Source organism: Phacochoerus africanus, chromosome 3 (assembly GCF_016906955.1).
Source record: "Phacochoerus africanus isolate WHEZ1 chromosome 3, ROS_Pafr_v1, whole genome shotgun sequence".
NCBI lineage: Eukaryota > Metazoa > Chordata > Mammalia > Artiodactyla > Suidae > Phacochoerus > Phacochoerus africanus.
Window position 1 is genome coordinate 194,034,215 of NC_062546.1, and position 18,664 is coordinate 194,052,878.

Here is an 18,664-nt window from a genome sequence, read left to right on the forward strand (position 1 = left end):
TTTTTAGGGCTGCACCCGAGGCATATGGAAGTTCCCAAGCTAGGGGGTCAAACTGGAGCTGCACCTGCTGGCCTATGCCACAGCCACAGTAACTCAGGATCCGAGCCAGGTCTGCAAACTACACCACAGCTCACGGCAATGCTGGATCTTTTAACCCACTGAGCAGGCCAGGGATGGAACCTGCATCCTCATAGTTGGATTCGTTTCCACTGAGCTACAACAGGAACTCCTGAGTTATTACATTTTGGGACCTAATTTTAGTAAGCAAGGTATTCAATGATATCTTAGCCACGGCACTCCTCAAAGGCATTCGTCTGTGCTTCTCTGAGAAGGAAAGAAACGGCTGGAAAGACAACCTGCAACTGTCATCAGTTGAGTGGTTGCTGCTAATGTATCATTTTTAGTTACAGAGATTGCCAAATAGTCCAAATTTTGATTGTTTGCAATAATCGGTTTTGACCCTGTCAAAATCTGGACATGCGTGGGGAAGGCTATTGCTTTGTTTTTCATTTCTTAAAGTTTTATTGAAGTATGGTTGATTTACAATGTGGTGATAAATTTCTGTACAATAAAGTGATTCCAGGTCATGTGAACCATGGTGGAAAAAAAGATGGTGAATTCCTGGTGTCTAATCATGGTGTCCTCCTAGGCCAGTGTTTATATTTAATCCTTCTGATAGCAACTTAGTGAGCAAAGGGGAAAGAAAATCCTGACACAATCATTTAGCTATGAGGATAAAGCAATTGTTCTATTTTTCAAACCAAACTTACTCTTTTTTGTTTGAATCAGAAAAGTATGTAGCTGGGAGTTCCCGTCGTGGCTCAGTGGTTAACGAATCCAACTAGGAACCATGAGGTTGCGGGTTCGATCCCTAGCCTTGCTCAGTGGGTTAACGATCTGGCATAGCTGTAAGCTGTGGTGTGGGTTGCAGACACGGCTCAGATTCCACGTTGCTGTGACTCTGGCGTAGGCCGATGTCTACAGCTCCAATTCGACCCCTAGCCTGGGAACATCCATATGCTGCGGAAGCAGCCCAAGAAATGGCAAAAAGAAAAAAAAAGAAAGAAAGAAAAGTATGTAGCTATACCTGGATATCCAGGGCTACCTGGCTCTCCCTTTGGACCAGGTAGGCCAAACTCACTTGCAGGTTCACCTTTGTATCCTGTGAGGGATAAAATGCACATAACATTATTTAAGAGAGTTTAATTTTGTTCAGACAAGTGACTCGATAACTTTCATGATCCTTCATGATATTTGCCTTTTTTTTTTCTTTTTAGGGCCACCCCTGAGGCATATGAAAGTTCCCAGGTCAGGGGTCGAATCAGAGCTGTGGCTGCCAGCTTATGCCACAGCCACAGCAATGCAGGATCTGAGCTGTGTCTGCAACCTACACCACAGCTCACAGCAACACTGGATCCTTAACCCGCTGAGCGAGGCCAGGGATCAAACTCACATCCTCATGGATGCTAGTTGGGTTCTTTACCACTGAACCATGATGGGAACTCCCTATGTTTTTCTTTATAGTCTACCTTCAAAGTTCCAGGAAAAGATTTTTGAAAAAAGTGCTTTTTTTCCCTACATAAGAATAAATAGAAACAGAGAAACAAGATGTGATTTAAACACACACACAGTTTTATAGTTTATAATAGTCATAAGAAACTATAGATCTCAAGGTTGAATTTTCAAATTTTTCTAAAATGGTTTCAAATTGAGGTGCTGATTCAAGAAATTACTTGGCATTGAGTGATTGTATCCTCATATTGTTTTTTATAAACAGAAAGCAGAAATTGTCACTGTTTCAGCTGCTGCAAGTATGTTTCAATCTCTCTGTAAGGAAGCTCAACTCAGTGTCTTGTAAAAAAAAAAAAATCACAAAAAAGTCATCTTATTGATGATTCCATGAGAAATGGCACAAAGGCCATTGTAGGCAGTGACTCCTATGGTCCCGCAGAGCCGTTCCACTCTGCTACTGCACCCTTCCAGACACAAGGTCTTACATTCGAGCTGGAGCCACTTAGAAATGGAGGACTCAAAATGGTGTGGTAGGAAGAGCAAGACCAGGGATGGGGAAAAGAGCTAATTAGGCCTGCTTTATAGCCCCCGCCCATCAACACCCCTTTTGAAGAGTCCTACCCACATCTTACAGGAAGTTCTCATGCAGGATTTTCATGATGGAGGTTATCAGGTTGTCCTGATAGACAGCATGTTAAAAGACAAGCCAAACATCTCCAGAGAGTTCCAGAATAGAGGGGGATGGAGCCAGTTGGTAGGCAGGTAAGTGAAAAATCATGGAGGAAGGTCTGAAGCCCTGGGAAACCATGGGTTGCCCAAGGGCTCAGTTCCATCAGCCTTGATGTCAGCAGAACTACATCTCTTATCTGTGGGCTGCATGAGACCTCCTTTCACTCCAGGTACTTTACCGAAAGTCACTTCCTTGCAAACATGGCCAAATCCAAGTAGGAGGGACATGAGGAGAAGAAATAGATTTGCCCTTTGATACAAAGGGTCTATAACAAATGCATCGATGTGTAGAAGCTATGAAATGTCAAAATCAAATATGAAAACGTTTTTACTTGTAACTCTTTCTGAAGAGGGGATCTAAATTATTCTACCTGAATAGATAAGAGTGCACCATTTACTTTTTTTTCTTAACAGAAATCATCATGTTATTTATTGAGTATCTCTCAATAGAAAGCGTGTTTCATTAGTAGCAAGGGAGAGGATTTTTAGGTGGCTCATTAATTACTATTTTATAGTCTAAAGTTATTTATTTTAATCTGTATTTAAAAAATATAACTGTACATCAAGCCTGTGAATTCAGATAGTGAATTCAGATAAGGTTAAAAGGGTGAATCATCATAAAGGAGATTTAAAGAAAAATATTAACCCAATGGTACATAAAAATAGTAAAAATACTAAAGCTCTGTGAAAATGTTGCAATTTAAGATATCTTGATTTTTTTTGTTTGTTTATTTGTTTGCCTGTTTGGATAAAAGGTTAATGGAACATCTTTTTCTCTAAGGACAGTTTTGACCTTGGGCTAACTTTCTATTCCTACTTCCTTGGAAGCCTAATAAAGGTAGAATATAAGTTTCATTACAAGGAAACATTGCCTTTGGTGCAAATTAAACTAAGGCCTGTGAGGCCAAATCCAGCCTGTAGCCTGTTGTAAATAAAGTTTGACTGAATACAGCCCCACCCCTTTGCTTGCACATTGTCTGTGGCTGCTTTCATGCACAGTTATTGAAGCAGGGACCATACAGCTACAGCTATTTATGATCCAGCCCTTTGAGAAAAACACATTTGCTGACCCTGGGCTTGTGGTAAAAATAACCCAATTGTAAATTAGTCACCCAGGAATTCTTAAGTGAACTATTAACACCTAGCGAGAAGTCAAGGCTTTGACCTTCTCTGTGTACCATGACCTTGTAACTGGGACCCTGAAAGCTGTACCTATGGAATCCTTAGAAGATACTAGGGCCTGGGGACACAGACCCCCCAGTGTGGATCTCTCTCCTTGCACCGGAGCTGTCACTTACAGAGCTGCGGTCACTGCAAGGACAGCTGCGAGGACTCCTAACAAGGAGGAAGGCAGACTGTTGTCTATATGGTGCCCTTGGATCTGAATGACACGTGTAGATGCTTAGTCTTGATGGCTTGATTATCTAGTAGAGTCTAAAAAGAACCCCTTGAATGTTGCAGTTTATTTGCTATATTTTACTTTCCATGCCCAAAGCACTTGGCTCACAATATTACAAACATGCAGGACTATGAACTTGATGGATGTTGCTGTATTCCCAAACCATACCTTTAGGTCCTCTTGTGCCATCGATTCCTGGAAGTCCAGGGGGCCCTGGAGAACCTGGCTCACCCTGATAGTTTAATAAAACAGAAGTAAGATTTTACTTTGATTTCAAATACAAATGACACATGCTTGATATGATGCTGTTATAATATTCTACAACTAATTTGGCTTTTATTATTTGCAGTGGTAAAGAAAACTGGAAATGCGCTGCAAGCTTACTACTGCATGCATCTAGTTTTTAAACAATGGCAAAACTCTTCAAGAATTAGCAATGCCAGGAGGTGGCATCCAATACTCTATACCCTATTGCAAAAATGATAACTGCATCACATAACTTGAACTTTAAGTTTTTACTTATTTTTTCTTTTTAGAGCTGCATTGGCAGCATATGGAAGTTCCCAGGCTTCCATAGGTCATCTCAGAGCTGCCACTGCCCGGCCTACACAACAGCCACAGCAATGCTGGATCTGAGCCACATCTGTGACCTATGCTGCAGTGCTGGATCCTTAACCCACGGAGCAAGGCCAGGGATCAAACCCACAACCTCACAGAGATAGCATCATGTCCTTAACCCACAGAGCCACAATGAGAACTCCTGAACTTTAAGTTTTGAATGAGTAAATTAATACCAAATAAAATATAATTATAAATTATTCCATACCCCAAACTTTAAACATCTTAATCCAACAGATGGGTAGCAAAGGATGCTATACATTTTTCAGACGTTGTGATATAGGCTACTACCTTTGTTCCTCCTGGGCTCTCAAGGGGTATTTTGCTCATAATGGTAAATATAAAAATGTATCCAACAAAATCTATGATATCTGCCATTGGAGAGGAAGATTTAGAAACCAGAAGCTGGGTTATTTTTCAGACAACTCTTTGTTTTGGTAAACCAGTAGTCCTGAGGCTCCTTAGAGCTGTCCAAACAAGGCTGGGGGTAGGATGCAAGTACGTAAAATAACAGACTTGATCATCTATGTCACGGGGCCCAGGCATGAACACTGGTCAGAAATTACAGTTATATCTTGGCCTTTCAGAAGTCTCCATCGTCCCTGGAAGCCAGTGAAAGGGCCATGATGTGTCCTGGCAAGGTAAGACTCCTATGGGCATCCTGAGAATAGAGAACTATTATTAGTTTCTTTCCTCCCAAGACAATGGTCACTTACCTGGTCACCTGGAAATCCTGGAAAACCAATGATCCCTCTCAGCCCAGGTGAGCCTGGAGGGCCTGGGGGTCCAGGAGGACCTGGCTGCCCATTTCTCCCTGGCTCCCCTCTGTGAAATCCAGGTGGTCCGTGGCTTCCTGGCTCTCCTCTCCTCCCCTGCATCCCAGGATGGCCTTTATCACCTGAGGGGGATGGAAGTGTTACAAAACCTCTTAGAGGAAATCCTGGGCTGGGCGACAGTTGGGCTGTGGGTCTTGGTCCTGCTTCTAGCAGATGAAACCATCTCCTAGGACTTGGGAATCCTAATTCCTGCCTGAAGCTGCAACACGGTGGTTTCTGGCTCCTGGGACCTCACTGTGAAGCGAGCTGCCCATGAAGAGACTCAGGGCTATGCAGGGTAGGAATGAACAGCCTTGCTTACTTCCCTTTAACATGCTGTTTTTACAAATGAGGACGTGCTTACCCAGAGATGGTAAAATACATGTCCCCTAGCAGATAGTTAAGGAGAGAGCCAACACAAGAACCCAGGTCTCAGATTAAATCTGAACCAGGGAAAGGACATACAAACGCGGTTGTCAAAATCCTGGCTGGGTGGTATTTCTGGGAACCAGTGGCACAGGCATCAGGGAGCTTGGGAGAAAGGCAGAGTCAGACCTGCCCCAGACCTGCTGCTGGTCCAGCCCCTGTATGTGACCAAGGGCCCAAGAGACTTGGATGCACACTGGAAGTTGAGCAGTCCTGCTTGAACTCATTTGGGCAGTCACCATGCTGCTCATTTTAATACCAGCCACTGACACCAGGAATACTTTAAACCTGGAACCACTGTTCCATGTATCTGTCAGGACTGATCCTAGTTTGGACCATCCAAATCGACAAATGCATAGGATCTACAGTTAAGTTCTAGTATGAAAAAAATAAGTACCATGAGTTTCCTTAGTGTATACTTACATTTTTATCGAAAGAATGACTGTTTCTAATATCAGCAGAAGAGGTTTTTTTGGGAAAGTTGTTTAATACACATGCTTGTTTGAATTATCTATAAGGCGTCAACTTATCTGAGGTGTTTAAAAAAAAAGAAAGGAGGCGTTCCCGTCGTGGCTCAGTGGTTAACGAATCCGACTAGGAACCATGAGGTTGTGGGTTTGATTCCCGGCCTTGATCAGTGGGTTGAGGATCTGGTGTTGCTGTGAGCAGTGGTGTAGGTCACAGGCGCGGCTCGGATCCTGCACTGCTGTGGCTGTGGTGTAGGCCGGCAGCTGTAGCTCCGATTTGACCCCTACCCTGGGAACCTTCATATGCTTGAGTGTGGCCCTAAAAAGCAAGCAAGCAAACAAACAAACAAAAAACCAGAGTTCCCGCTGTGGCACAACAGGATTGGTGGCATCTCTGCAGTGCTGGGATGCAGGTTCAATCCCTAGCCCGGCACAGAGGGTGAAGGATCCAGCGTGGCTACAGCTGTGGTATAGGCTGCAACGGCAGCTTGGATCTGATCCCTGGCCCAGGAATTCCATATGTGGTGGGATAGCCAAAAAGGTAAAAATAAAATAAAATGAAATGAAACAAAATAAAATAAAACAAAAGCATATGTTTACCTTCCTCTCCTGGGAATCCAGCATCTCCAGGCAGTCCAGTTTCCCCAGGTTGCCCCCTTTTAGAAATAATATCCATTTCTCCTTCATATCCTGGAGGTCCTCTTGCTCCTTTAGATATTAATTATACAAAAGCAAAACAAAGGTAACACCACACATGTGATTATGTCTAGTTTGCACATCCCTATTTAATCTACTAAACTGTATTTATGTTCATAGATTGCACAGTGTCAATATTGTTGATTGACTTTCTAAAGGAAGGGCCATGTCTTACAATCCTTCCCCAACTTGTTCTCATATACACCGAGTGCTCAGTGAATGTTTGCTAAATTCAACCAAACTGGTCTCAGAGTCTTAAGTGAAAAAAGACAGGCTTAAAAAATTCTGAATCTAAAATATATCTCTTCATCCTGTAAAAAAAAATTTTTTTTGGTCTTTTTAGGGCCACACCTAAGGCACATGGAGGTTCCCAGGCTAGGGGTCAAATCAGAGCTGTAGCCTCCAGCCTACACCACAGCCACAGCAATAACAATGCCAGATCCAAGCTGCGTCTGAAAGCTACACCACAGCTCACAGCAACGCCGGATTCTTAACCCACTGAGCAAGGTCAGGGATTGAACCTGCATCCTCATGGTTACTAGTCAGATTCGTTTCCACTGAGCCATGACGAGAACTCCCTATCTTGAAATTTTGAATTGTCTATCTCATATTTTCCAGTTCCGTACCTTCTTCTTCCGAACCACCCTCCTTTTCTCCCCTTACATTAAAAGAACAGATATTTAATTCTCCACATGGAGAATTCTGCAAGTAGAAAGGGTACAAAATATTTCTCTTGATTTCCGCAAACACTGTCCAGCTGTAGACATGAGTTAGAATGGATTCAACTCGGCTTGGTGACAGCCAGTTATGAACAAGACAAGAATTGTATAAACTAGCTCTTAAACCATTAGTAGTTTTATTTTTTTATGTTTTGGCCCACCCTCGGCATGTGGAAATTCCCGGGCTAGGGATGGAATCTGGGCTCCAACTTCGACCTACTCCATAGCTGCGGCAACGCTGGATCCTTAACCCGTCACACCAGACTGAGGATTGAACCAATTTCCACAGAGACAAGGTGGATCATTAACCCAGTGTCACAGCAGGAACTCCTGCCACTGGTAGTTTTAAATCAGTCATTGTGGGCGTATTATCGCTGGGAGAACTCATGCCAAAGCAATCAGCAAACACACTACAAATCAGGACATTTTTAAAAAATTTTATTTTAGAGAACTAGCTTACTGACACATCACTGGCATTAACCCAATTCTAAATATTTTTAGTGGGATAAATGTATAGGAGCATATTAGCACAGCAAACCTCACTTATGTAAGCTAGCAAAGAATGACTCTGAGAGTTCCCTTTGTAGTTCAGTGGTTAACAAACCTGACTAGGATCCACAAGGATGCGGGTTCAATCCCTGGCTTTGCTCAGTGGGTTAAGGATCCTGCGTTGCTGTGGCTGTGGTGTAGGCTAGCAGCTGCAGCTCCAATTTGACCCCTAGCCTGGCAACCTCCACATGCTATAGGTGTGGCCCTCAATAGCAAATAATAATAATAATAATAATAATAATAATAATAATAATAATATAAAGGATGACTCTGATTCCTTGATTCTGCATAATAATTTACAGGCTAGTCAAACAAAAAAATAATAGTAGAATCAATCAACTAAAAGTAATTTGAACTGAATATGAGGCTATTTGCCCAAAGTGCTTTAAAGAGAAAAATCTTGTTTCTAGAAATAGTCCAGCATTTATTCTTTTTTTTTCTTTTGTCTTTTTAGGGCTGCACCCGAGGCATATGGAGGTTCCCAGGTTAGGAGTCAAATCAGAGCTGCCATATCTGAGGCGGTGTCTGCTACCCATACCACAGCTCAAGGCAATGCCGAATCCTTAACCCACTGAGTGAGGTCAGGGATCGAACCTGTGTCCTCGTGGATACCAGTCAGGTTCATTTCTGCTGAGCCACAATGGGAACTCCCAAGGATTTATTCTTAATGCTGGAAAGGAAACCAGACCTTCACTCACCACAGCCTCATAGCTAGGAAATCGAAGTAAATATTTAACAGGGATGAGCACAGAGCATTGCCACCTGCGGTCTTAACCTTTTTTTCCCCACAGTGATGAAAACTCTCTTTGTAAATGTAGGTTGGGAGAGATGCAATTCGTGGTCCAGATGAAAGTGGCCTGATTTAATTCAGGGGTCAGCACACTGCAGCCTGAGTGTCAACTCCTGCCCGCTGCCAGTTTTTATACAATCTTTGAGTTATGAATGATGCTCACACTTTTAAATCATTGAGGGGACTCGACATAAGAATAATATTTTGTAATGTGAAATCAAATGAAGTTCAAAGTTCAGTGTCCATAAAGAAAATTATGCTGGAACATAGCTAGGTTTGTGTGTTTACATGTTGCCTTGGGCTGCTATACTATAAAACCTGAGTTGTGTAATTTCTTTTTTTGTGTGTCTTTTTAGGGCCACACCCATGGCATATGGAGGTTCCCAGGTCACGGGTCCAATCGGAGCTGTAGCTGCCAGCCTACACCACAGCCTCAGCAATGCGGGATCTGAGCTGCATCTGCAACCTGTACACAGATCATGGCAACGTGAGATCCTTAACCCAGTGAGCCAGGTCCAGGGATCGAACCCACATCCTCATGGATGCTGGTCGGGTTTGTTAACCACTGAGCCATGACAGGAACTCCTGAGTTGTGTAATTTCAAGAGACCATACAGCCTGCAAAGGCTAAAATATTTATATCTGGATTTTAACAAAAAAAATATATTTTTCCTTTAAAAAAATGGAAGCACCATTTGGGGGTCAGAATCCTGCCTTGTACCCTCTTCCCAAAGGGTGAGATGGTTTTCTGAAATCGAAAAGCTATCAATCAAAGCCCCTGTTATTTTTTTTTTCTTTTAATAGAACAGTTCATTTACCAGAGTTATATGTGATCAGATTGAGAGGCGAGGAAAAGAAATTTTATTTAAAATCCTAAAATGAACTCCATAGATTCAAAAAGCAGAAGAATAAACTTGCAGGATGTACCCATTTTTAAAATGTATTTTCTCTCTCTCTCTCTCTTGTTTTTCTTTTTAGGGTCACACCTGTAGCATATGGGAGTTCCCTGACTAGGGGTTGAATCGGAGCTGCAGCTGCCAGCCTACACCACAGGCATAGCATCACCGAATCTGAGCCACATCTGTGATCTATGCCACGGCTTGTGGCAATGCCAGGTCCTTAACCCGCTGATCAAGGCCAGGAATCGAACCTGTAACCTCATGGACACTCTGCCAGGTTCTTAACCCACTGAGCCACAACGGGAACTCCCCATTTTATTTTTTTAGGGGTCATACTTCTAGATTCTGATCAACACTGAAAACCACCTATGTTGCATCCCGGTGCTGTCAGCTGCGGTTACCTTTGATGCCTTTTGCTCCGCGCTCTCCTGGGAAGCCAGGCCAACCCCTCTCTCCGAGTTCTCCCTTTGGGCCAGGGTGTCCATCCGGGCCAGGCTTTCCTCTCTCCCCCGGAAAACCCGGGAAGCCAGGCAGCCCCTGGGGTCCTGATGAATAAGAACATGACGTTTTGGGGGAAATGTCATAAAGGCTGGTATGGTTCCTAGATCTGTGTTCCTTGTCGTCCATGCAGAGATGTGTGCTCCCCTCCTCACCTCTGAGCTGGTGCTGGAGGCAACAGCTGCTGTCCCTCCTCCTTGTGCCTGTAAGAACTGTGGGTCCCACCCAAGGCTCCATTTTCTGCCCTTCAGATCTGAACTGCAGCCCCCTGGGCTTCTGAGTCCTGACCGCATAAAGCGTTAAGAGAACAGGGTGGTGGGGAGGTGGGGTGGAGGGTGGGTGGAAGCAGGTCAGCCCCGACCCCACACTTTATCAGCACTACCCAGGCCTTAGAGCAGAGGTGTTTCTGGGTTGTGTGGGCCTAATCCTGCCCCCCCCAACACCCCTACACACACACACCCCTACACATACACACCCCATCCCCTTTTCCCATTGACCTAAACCAAAACATTCTGCCCCTAGAAATGACCACACAGAGGACAAGAAGAAGGGAGAAGTCACAAAAGACCAAGTCAGTCTAACATAACAGTTAATTCCACAGCACAGGAACATGGAATAGCCTCCACTCGGCAGTGGATTTCAAGGTTATAAAATGGGGGGATAATATCATGGAAAAGCACTACCTACCCTTTGGGCCTGGAAGACCAGGTAGCCCATCGTCCCCAAAGCGACCTGGGACTCCTGGGGGCCCTGGGGGTCCATCTGGCCCTGGCCGTCCTGGGACTCCAGGGACACCCTTCATTCCAGCAGGTCCAGGAGGCCCCATGTCCCCTCTCTGTCCTTTCCAACCGCGGGCACCTGTGACAAACCACAGTGAGAACAAGGTATGACGATTGAAAACTGACCTCAGGGGAGTTCCCGTTGTGGCTCAGTGGAAACGAACCCAACTAGTATCCACAGGGCACCGGTTGGATCCCTGGCCTCGCTCAGTGGGTTAAGGATCTGGCGTGGCTGTGGGCTGTGGTGTAGATTGCAGATGTAGCTCGGATATGGCGTGGCTGTGGCTGTGGTGTAGGCCTCGGCTGAAGCTCCAATTCCACCCCTAGCCTGGGAACTTCCATATGCTGCAGGTGCGGCCCTAAAAAGAAAAACGGGAAAAGAAAACTAGCTTCACACACAGGCGGGAAAATTGCAGCTTAAATTGTGTTTCTATGGCCAACTAAACAAACAAACAAACAGAAGTAGTGACTCCCCATCCAAGAATATATTTTTCTGGCTTCTATAAAAAGATAGACCAATTACTTTAATAAATATTTCTCAGTTGAGGTGCAGGACTACTAGAAAGAGTCTTTTAAAATGGAAAATGGATTAAGGGTTAAGAATTTGTATTTACTCTTGGGTGGGCATTAATAGAAGAAAACATTCCAGGGACTTCCTGAAGCTACGGCCAAGTACATTTTGGTAGGGCTGTTCACGCTCACGAGGGAATTATAGAAACAAAGCTGCAGCGGCAGAGTTTGCTCCAATCTCATTTGGATCCTTTGAGAGGGCATATTCCCGGATGTGGATAAACACAGTGGGATTTAAATAACAGGTGACAATTTGGATGGAGAAAGAAAGATCATACTGGAAAGAACCCCCAGCACCCTGTGCCGAGAGAGAGTTTTTCACGGGTCTCTGAGCTCCTATGACGTCTTGCCAGGTGTGTCAAAGAGAGAAGCCCATCCTTACCTGGGCTATTTCTCAAGGGTGCGTTGGCAGTGAGCAGCCTTGGCAGACGATACAGCACCTCCTCCAGTAAGAGAAGCAGGATGTCTTGCAGGTTACCATATAGCTATGGTACCCTGGGCTCAGACACTGCAACCCACCAAGTATGAGGCATCCCCTAGCCCCTCCTGGATCACCCCCGCGAGACTTGGGTGATACAGGAAAATGACACAAACCAACATGAAGCTCGTGCTACTTGCCGTGACCTATCATAGAGGCCTTTGTATCAGACCCAAGAGTCTTGTTTCTGTCCGCATCCATAAAAGAGCAACAGGTGAGCTTATTCCTTTGTAAGTAGGGTGAAGCCCCACACCTGTCACAGTTCTTAACACCTGTTGGCACTTACCTGGACTGCCTGGAGCCCCGGGGAGCCCTGGAGGCCCTGGTCTTCCTGGAGCTCCGCTTTCACAGGAATGGCCAGGTGGACCTGGGACACCTGGAAAGCCAGCCTGTCCGTCTCTGCCTTTGGGACCTTTGAGACCTGGGAATCCAGGCATGCCCGCTGGCCCTGAAATGATACAGTTCATCTGTGACAGTCAGGGCATAGCACTACACAGATGGCCCTCCATGGTATGCATGTTTTTTAATACTGGAAGTAAACATTTTGTTCCTGGCTCAGGGCTCCAGTGAGTTAAACCTCTGAGTGGATTTTCTTATCATGGACTGTACGAAGCGCCAAGTGCATGGGAAAACCACGCATTGCTATAAGAGTTACTTGATGAGGTTATGCAGACAATTCAGAAGTTGCTTATGCAAATTAAAAAAAAAAAAAAGGAAGGAGTTCCCATTGTGGCTCAGAGGGTTACGAACCCAACTGGTATCCATGAGGATGTGTCTTCGATTCCTGGCCTCGCTCAGTGGGTTAAGCATCTGGTACTGCTATGCGCTGTGGTGTAGGTCAAAGACAGGGCTCAGATCCCATGTTGCTGTGGGTGTGGCATAGGCTGATTTGACCCCTAGCCTGGGAACTTCCATATGCCACAGGTATGGCCCTAAAAAAAAAAAAAAAAAGCAAAAAACAAAAAACATGGCATTCCCACTGTGGTGCAGTGGGTTAAGAATCTGAGTCCATCGGTGTTCAGGTCACTGCGGAAGTGTGGGTTTGATCCTGGCTCTTTGCAGTGGGTTAAAGGTTGGGGTGTAGGTCATAGCTGTGGCTCAAATTCAATCCCTGACCTGGGAACTTCCATATGCCGTGGGTACAGCCATAAAACTAAAAAAAAAAAATTTTTTTAAACCATGCAGTTCTTTCTGGTTTTAATTAATCTCTAACACTGTAGCAGGTTTTTATACCAAATTTCCATAATGCTTACAGACCCAGTTTGCATTGTCTGAATTTGCATTTTGTAAGCGATTTCATCACTTCAATCTCCAATTTTTATATACTGGAAACACAGCCTCATAATCTTCAGGGGAAAAAAAGCCTTCCATAATTCTACACACTAACTTAGAAATCTATTCTTTGTTTCATGTTCTCACTGTATTTTGCTTCGGGTGTTTGCATTTTTAATAGTAATCACAGTGCACATTCAATTGTTGGATTATTTAATATTGCATTTGTTTTGTTTTGTTTTTTGCTTTTTTAGGGACACACCGTAAGCATATGGAGGTTCCCAGCCTAGGGATGGAATCAGAGCCGTAGCCTTTGGCCTACACCACAGCCACAGCAATGCCAGATCCGAGCCACGTCTGCAACCTATAGCACAGCTCACAGCAACGCAAGATCCTTAACCCACTAAGCAAGGTCAGTGATTGAACCTGCATCCTCATGGAGCCTAGTTGGATTTGTTTCCACGGCACCACAACAGGAACACCCACATTGCATGTTAAGCTGCAAATGTTTCCCACTTTATTGTAATCCTTCAAGTATAATTTTTTTTAACTTTCCATCTTTTTTTTAATGATTTTTATTTTTTCCATTATAGCTGGTTTACAGTGTTCTGTCAATTTTCTACTGTACAGCCAGGTGACTCAGCCACACAGACATATATACATTCTTTTTCTCACACTATCATGCTCCATCACAATGATTTTAATTTTTAATAGCTGAATAGCATTCCCTTGAGTGTGGTGTGTGAGTGTGTATATGAGTATATGTCCTTGACTCTTTATTGTTCTCAACTGCTCCTCTCTGTGAATAATACAACAGTATTTTCATATTAACCTCCATTTTCTGCTGAACACACCCCTTAAATACATTTCGCAAACGAGATAATGGGATTACTGGGTCAAAATTATTTTCACTGACTCACATAAGGTATTATCTTGTTCCATTCCAATGAAGTGAGGTTTCGTATGTGAATGCTTCCACCTTGTAAACTACTGAATAAGCTCCCTGAGGACAAAGAATAGGCTGCCTTTCCCTGGCTCCCCATTTTCTCTGTGCTACTGGGCTCTCCTGGGCACCTAAGAAACACTGGCCCATCTACCTTTAGAAGAGAACCAGAATGGTATTTGTTGTTTTGTTTTGTTTTGTTTTGCAAGACAGCACCCACAGCATAGGGAGCTTCCCAGGCTTGGGGTCGAATTAGAGCTACAGCTGCTGACCTACACCACAGCCACAGCCACATGGGATCTGAGCCACATCTGCAACCTACAGTACAGCTCAGAGCAGCACCAACCTACTGAGCCAGGCCAAGGATGGAACCCAAATCCTTATGGATACTAGTCAGGTTTGTTATTGCTGAGCCATAATGGGAACTCCCCAAAACAGGTTTTGTAAAATTCTGGTCTGGGGTCCACTTTTGGTCACCACTGCTGCCAAGTTCAAACCAGACTGCTGGGCCCCCACCCAATTCTGATGTAATGAATCCCAGTTCCTAAGAGTGGGGCCCAGAGGATGTTAAGGACGTTAATAACCGCCCCCTCCCCCGCCCCCCAGGTTACTTTGAAATACATTAAAATATGAAAACCTCCACTGGCTGGTGATCCTGAAGAATCCATAGTGGGGAGCTCCCATTGTGGCTCAGCAGGTTAAGACCCCACCTAATACCCATGATGATGTGGGTTTGATCCCTGGCCGTGCTCAGAGGGTTAAGGCTCTCGCATTACTGCAAGCTGAGGCGTAGGTTGCCACAAAGGGGGCTCCGATCCTGCATTGCTGTGGCTGTGGTGGAGGCCGGGAACGTCCCTATGCCGAAGGTACAGCCCTAAACTGAAAAAAAAAAAAAAAAAAAAAAAAGAATCCATGGTGTTTTCCCAAAAGAATGTGAATCTGTCTCAGGGCCACCTTCCTGTCTTGAGTTTTCACTGCCCTGCCTGCCGCCCCTGCAAGAATGCAAGTCCCTCCACCCTGTCACCTGTCCAAACAGGGCAGCATCTGCCAGAGCTCAGCGCGTGCCCAGCTCTCCCCCAGAGTTTCCCCTGAGCGCAGCCTACACTGCTTTGCCCCTCTGTGCGTCTCTGCTCTGACGATCTGTCCTCCCCTCCTCCAGGCTGGCAGTGACAGTGGGCAGGTCGCCTGGACCCTGGTCCTCAGTGCCAGCTTCCTGTCCTGAGTCCAAAGCAGGCAGGCATCCAGTATCAAATTGTACTGAACCAAAGGGAAGTGACAGAGCCACGGCGGGGTGGGGTGGAAAATAACCAATAACATGCAAAGGCAACAGCAGGGAGGCAGGTTTTTAGATGTGTAACCACTGCCCGTGAATGAGAGAAGATGCTTGAGTGAAAATTTTACATTCTAGATTGTTGAAGCAAGTTAGTCTAAACAGGAGTTTCTGCTGTGGCTCAGCAGGTTAAGGACCCAATGTTGTGTCTGTGAAGATGCAGGTTTGATCCCTGGCCTTGCCCAGTGAGTTGAGGATCCAGTGTTGCCTCAAGCTACGGCTTGGATCCAGTGTGGCCCTGGCTGTGGCATAGGCTGCAGCTACAGCTCCTATCTGACGTCTGGCTCGGGGAATTTGCATATGCCACAAGTACAGCCATAAAAAGAAAAAACTAAGATAGTCTAAATACTCTTCAGGGACCTGTTCCAGAACCAAGCCGGCTTCGTGGACCATAGAGACAGGGCAGCTCTCCTACCTGTAGCCCCTGGATGTCCAGGATCTCCTCTGAGTCCTTTCGACCCTGGTGATCCGAAAAGACCCCTCTTTCCTGGGGGTCCTGGGTAGCCAAGAGCAGGATCTCCTGGGGGTCCTCTCTGACCATTCATTCCAGGTGACCCCGGAGAGCCTGGGGGCCCAATAGGCGAGGACCCCTTTTCACCTCCAAAACCTGGATCTCCCGTGTCACCACGAAAACCTATTAAACAGAAAAAATTTACATTGCTAAATGTATAAATACAGCACCAACACATATATAAAAATCCTACTTTGCTTAAAAACGCATTGTTTTCAAATACAGGGATTCTTACTAAAATTAAGAAGAGGCAATAGTGTTTCTTGCTACCTTTTGTCAGAAAATAAATTGGAACTGTGTTTCCTATTAGCCAATGATCTTTCCCTAATTGCTTTCATTTACTAGCAAATTGTCTGTCTGGACTGGGCAGTTTCTACATCATAGACTGATAATGGCCTATAAGTCATGCTTCAGGTTTAAGGAGCCCCAAGAAGCCACAAAAGCGTCATAGAAATCTAGAAGTGATTGAAACACAGCCAAGTGCTGAAGGTCTCAAGAAAAACCCTTCCTGCATCATCCAGGGATCCCTGGGCCATTTGCTGACTAAGATCATCCAGTTTTGACGTATCAAACATCCCTAAATGAAAGCACTTCTTTACCAGGAGGACCAGGTATTTCTGAGGTTCCTGGTTGGCCACGCTGACCCTTCTGCCCATCCAAACACCTTGGTCCAGGAGTGCCTCGACGACCTGGAAGTCCCCTTGGACCTAAACAACAGCAACAAAACACAGGCTCAAGAAAACACAAGCCGAATGAGGACAAAAGAAGTAATGTTTAAAAAAATCTATGTAAAGTCTCTCTTAGGGTATGTCTACTTTATAGAAGTAACCGTGTTGCCTAGCCTGGCTTACGCAATCATTTTATGTCACGTGCTCTAAATGAGCATGTCATAGAGATTGGGTCAAGGGACTTCCTCGGAAGCTATCCTGTAGAGGATGCTTCCTGAAAGCCTTTGGGACACACGCCATCCACCGTTCAGATGAATTTTTGGTACCTTCCCATGCTGAGTCTCAAACACACATATGCACATATAGATTTTCCTTGGAGAGGAGAGAGGTGGTGGCCAGTGTGTGGCTTGATGAGAAAGTACCAGAATAAAGGTCAAAATCTATTTTTCTATCTGACTGTATTCGCCCTTAAATGAAGTACAGGCAAAAAGCATCTGCAAAAGGAATTGGGATTCTTTAAAAAAAAAAAAAATCTTCTGTCATTTCCTACTAGGAATTATCTCAGCTAAAATAACTTGTAAATCACAGACTTCAGAGGAGGTGCAACTGTGAACTTGAACTTCATTCACTTCCCTTGAGGCTGAAGCTGCTAAAAGTAATCACATCCATGAAAAGGCTATCAGTAAATGTGAAAATGAATATCAAATCAGTTAACCAACAATTCTTCCCTCCACTAATACAGAAGTACACTTCCGCACCCTTGCCACTGCCCTGTGGTGGGTGGCATGTATTTCCCACACTTTGAGCTGGGGCATGATCATGTAACTTGCTTGGGCCAATGGGATACTAGCAACCATGAAGCAATGAGAGGCACGAACTGTGCCTTGAAGCTGGGCCTGCCCGCCTGCATTTCTGCAACCACATGAGCAAGCACACCCTGGCCCCACAGTGAGGTGCATGTTGCAGACTTGTCGTGACCCGGAGCCGGGACCAAGTCAACAGAGACTGTCTTAGATCCGCTGAACCCCAGCCAACATCCAGACCCACACGAGAGAAAATAAGCCCACTGTGATTTGGAGGCTGTTTATACTACATTATTCTGATGAAAGCAATAGAGAGTCAGCCATCATTCAACCGCTAATACTTTTTGTTGTTACATAGAATGAGAAAGGCTACCTTCAGTGGCGGTGCTAGTACTTAGTGGGTCAATTGAAGTGAACTCTGAATAAAAAAGCATTAGGCAAAACTCCTTATACAGATTTTGAGTTTAATTCAGCTATAAATGATTGAGTCAAGTGAAGTCGGTTGCGTGGAAGCAGAATCACAGGTATAGATGCATGGGCATTTTTCAGAATGTTTCCGGTCAGGAATTCAAGTCTCTTGGAAAGCAGAATAGAGTGAAATATATAATTAGTAAGCAAATGGTCATTTTTCACCCTCTGGACAGAGGTCAAGAAAGAAGGTAGAGTTTTAAAATGCTTAAAGGGGAGTCAGTTTGGCTGATGTGGGATCAAGTGAAGGAAAACGTCGTCGCCCAGAAATATTACCCAGAGTGTGTCCAGCGGACTGAGACCCAGAGGGAAGGGCTACAAATGCTATTTTCCCATTGTGCCTCAAAACCTTAGAATCCACTTAGAGATATCCTAAACGTCTCCCTGAGAACTGGCCATTGGTTTATCAGTCTTGCCAGTTGTCTTACTCTAGCAATGTGTATGATTATAACTTCTTCATACCTGGAGGTCCATCAAAACCTGGAGGTCCCGGGCTCCCAGGGTAGGTTACGTTACAAGGAATAGTATCACCTGGAATAATAACAAGAAAAAAGTGGCATTCACATAATCTATCGTCCCAGGCAAGGTGAATCTCAATGACAGCTCAATCAAGATACTTCTTCATATAACATGTGTGGCGTTCAAAGGAAAAGAAGACTTCCTAAGTAGTCTGAGGTCACTTGAACTACTTTTATTCTGAATTCCTAGAAGACCTGTCCTGAAATC

The 18,664-nt window shown here is 44.7% G+C and overlaps 1 protein-coding gene across 3 annotated transcripts in view; it reads right to left on the reverse strand.

The window, feature by feature from the left end:
* The window catches only part of COL4A4 (collagen type IV alpha 4 chain), a 139,802-nt gene that overhangs the window by 35,866 nt on the left and 85,272 nt on the right, over positions 1–18,664 (reverse strand). For all 3 annotated transcript variants that reach the window (XM_047773662.1, XM_047773663.1, XM_047773661.1), the window contains exons 26-35: positions 18,401–18,469; positions 16,599–16,706; positions 15,904–16,122; positions 12,230–12,391; positions 10,804–10,974; positions 10,020–10,163; positions 6,567–6,674; positions 4,975–5,156; positions 3,809–3,872; positions 1,088–1,162 (exon numbers count right to left, since the gene is read on the reverse strand). In XM_047773662.1, coding sequence (XP_047629618.1) covers positions 1,088–1,162; positions 3,809–3,872; positions 4,975–5,156; positions 6,567–6,674; positions 10,020–10,163; positions 10,804–10,974; positions 12,230–12,391; positions 15,904–16,122; positions 16,599–16,706; positions 18,401–18,469 — 1,302 coding nt within the window. The remainder of the gene's footprint in view (positions 1–1,087; positions 1,163–3,808; positions 3,873–4,974; positions 5,157–6,566; positions 6,675–10,019; positions 10,164–10,803; positions 10,975–12,229; positions 12,392–15,903; positions 16,123–16,598; positions 16,707–18,400; positions 18,470–18,664) is intronic.